Source organism: Phytophthora parasitica, assembly GCF_000247585.1.
Source record: "Phytophthora parasitica INRA-310 unplaced genomic scaffold supercont2.13, whole genome shotgun sequence".
Lineage (NCBI taxonomy): Eukaryota > Oomycota > Peronosporomycetes > Peronosporales > Peronosporaceae > Phytophthora > Phytophthora nicotianae.
In genome coordinates, this window is record NW_008648999.1 from 1,024,010 (window position 1) to 1,026,645 (window position 2,636).

Here is a 2,636-nt window from a genome sequence, read left to right on the forward strand (position 1 = left end):
TAGGGACATTTCAGAATGATGGTCAAATCGTGAAGGCATTCTGCCCATAGTAAATTGGCCTTCCCGGCAGCAGGTCACGGTCATTTCGTCGAAAACATCGTGCCCTCTGCAGCTAGATTTCGCAGTGCAGTGGTTAGATACACTATCATCTAATCCATCGGCCTTCCAGACCCTGCCGATAAGTGAATATTTACTGATAACACACCGGCTGCCAGCACCTTTGCTACATAAGGCCGTTCTCCTTCCATTCTTGCCCTTTAGAGCTGTCGTAAGGTGGAACGTCATGTCTTGGCAATGAGCTACTCTAGTGCATGCTTTGGCTGCCGTAGCTACAGTTGCGCGGGCACGGTGGGTCGAAAATTATGGGGATTGCTGACAGGAGGGTCTTGTGTAGCCGACCCTGACGCGAATATGTGTTCATTCGGCGATAAAAGGGTATGTACGGAATGCCCACGTTTCAAGCTTTTGATTGGATCAATCCAGATGCAAATCGGATAAGTGTTGGCTAATCTACTGTGAGTTTTGTCCAAATGTCCCTAATTTTTGTGGACGGAGGACTTTTCCCACTCGACACGGAACTTGGCTCGGGAATAGACTACAACAGTAAATATTTGGAATTGTTGAACAGCCATCTAACAACCGTCTATCAGCCGTCCAACTAATTCCGTAGAATCTAGAATTGTATTGGTGGAATATCGGATTATTAATATTCGTAAAATATGATATTGTGTCAATAATAATATTGGACTTTTACCACATTTTTGGAATGAAATAGACATAAATCCATAGCAATAGCGGGCAAGCTACAGCAAAAAGTCGTTTTACAGTATCAAATCGTCTGAATCTTTCAAACAACTTACAAATAGATGTAATTGCTATTACTGTCTTCCCGAATAGATAACGAATTATTTGTTTCTGGAATCCCAACGCCATTTTATAGTATACTGTCGGAGTCCAACTTGTACAATAACGTATAAAAAGCAGATTCACTGTAGCGTCTGCGAGTACGTTACTACTTAAATCTCTCAAAGTAGCTGAGCATGTTTCCTAAACTAAGAATAGTATAGGTACCTCGCACGTTTGAATCAACTATCTCGTTCTGTATTTGCTCCTCGTGCTTGAGTGCTCCAATTGAAAAAGCGAACAAGCCTTCCATTGTCTTTCGAATTCCTTTCTGTCGCTAATCAGTAAAACCGAAAAGGCGAAACACGAGTATCACTGAATAGAGCTGACGAGTCATGTTTGCAGCTCTCTAACCATCGACATATCGTCAGGTGGTGTCAGCAAGTCGCTTCGCCAGGTTCTCCTCGCGGTAAATCTTCTTGAGATAGCCAGCATACACCTTGTAGACAAATCTATACTTCTTCTCAATGGCTGGATCAGACTTGATGAGCAGATTGATCATCCTACCGGTTCTTTTGTTCGCGCGCCATTCCTCAAACACTTTCTTTTTCTGCGCTAAATTTCCTTTGAGAACTTCGTCAAGCGTGTTCTTGTCAAGCCAACCGCCAAGAGGTTTCTTGGCGAGAATATCGTCGGCGCGCTTCGGGTCGAGGGCCTCGTCGAGCTTCTGGATGTTAAACAGCTCATCAATGGTAATGGTTTTGGGAACCTTGACCATCTTGGTGATGGCACTAGCATCAAGCGTACGTAGTGATCTCTTATTAGCACCGGTAGTCTGAGCAGTGTCGATGGAGAGTGTCGAATCGTCGGTAGCAAACTGGTTCTGTTTCAAGGTAGTCAATGCGAACACAGTCTTGCTGTGGACTTGAAAGGTGACTGCGGCTGAGATCACGACGTAACACGCACGCATTCTTGGTCTAACGGTGTTGCAGCTGAAAGAGTCTTTGTAGTAGCGTAGCGAATTAGGATATTACTTCCTCAACAAAGAATTAGTAGAGCTTGCGGTTTTCTATGTAATACGAGGTACTGTGACTAAACGTCCTATCCTGCGTGATGGGATCGGAGTCATGGGACGACCACCGGTGATGACGGGATGCTCTGGATATTAGGACTTGGAACCATAGAGCTCAGGAATCACTGCAAATTGAGCCTGACCGAACTTCAAATATGTCGTTGTTTCTTTTCTGCTCTTTTTTTTTTTGACTAGATATGTAAAGTGGCAACCATATTCCAGTTTAAAAAATCGATTTGAAGCTTGCTGATGTCACTGCATCGAATATGCTATGCAAACTATTTACACTTTCGATAATTACATGAATTTGCACGACTTATCGAGTATGATTTATTATACCACTGCGCAAAATAGTGCGACTCATTCATCGATTTAGCAGATCGACCACGAATTGCATCGTGTTGGCCCTTTTAGAAAGTGCCGTTCTCTGCCAAACCTGGCTGGAAGTATGATTTGTTGCAACTTGCCATTATTCTCAGTAGTCATAGTTCTTGGAGGCCCCAATTTATTCCTGTTTAAGGGAACACACGATCCCCTCGTTAGTAATCCTTCGGCTTGGAATACTCCGGTTCCCCTTGACCAGTTGCATTCAAACCCAAAATATTATTCCATCTCACCCCTCAGTTGTAAAATGGAATATATTTGAAGGCAAACATACGTATTATGGGGTGATTAACTATGAGAACAGTCATAACTGTACAAGATCATTATCGCTGCCACG

At 43.3% G+C, this 2,636-nt stretch overlaps 1 protein-coding gene across 1 annotated transcript; it reads right to left on the reverse strand.

The window, feature by feature from the left end:
- Window positions 1–1,270: 1,270 nt before the first annotated feature.
- PPTG_07958 (hypothetical protein) lies at window positions 1,271–1,813 on the reverse strand (the record flags this gene model as incomplete). The annotated part of the gene is made up of 1 exon (XM_008902331.1): window positions 1,271–1,813. One exon carries the CDS (start codon window positions 1,811–1,813, stop codon window positions 1,271–1,273), a length of 543 nt encoding a protein of 180 aa, XP_008900579.1.
- Window positions 1,814–2,636: the final 823 nt, after the last annotated feature.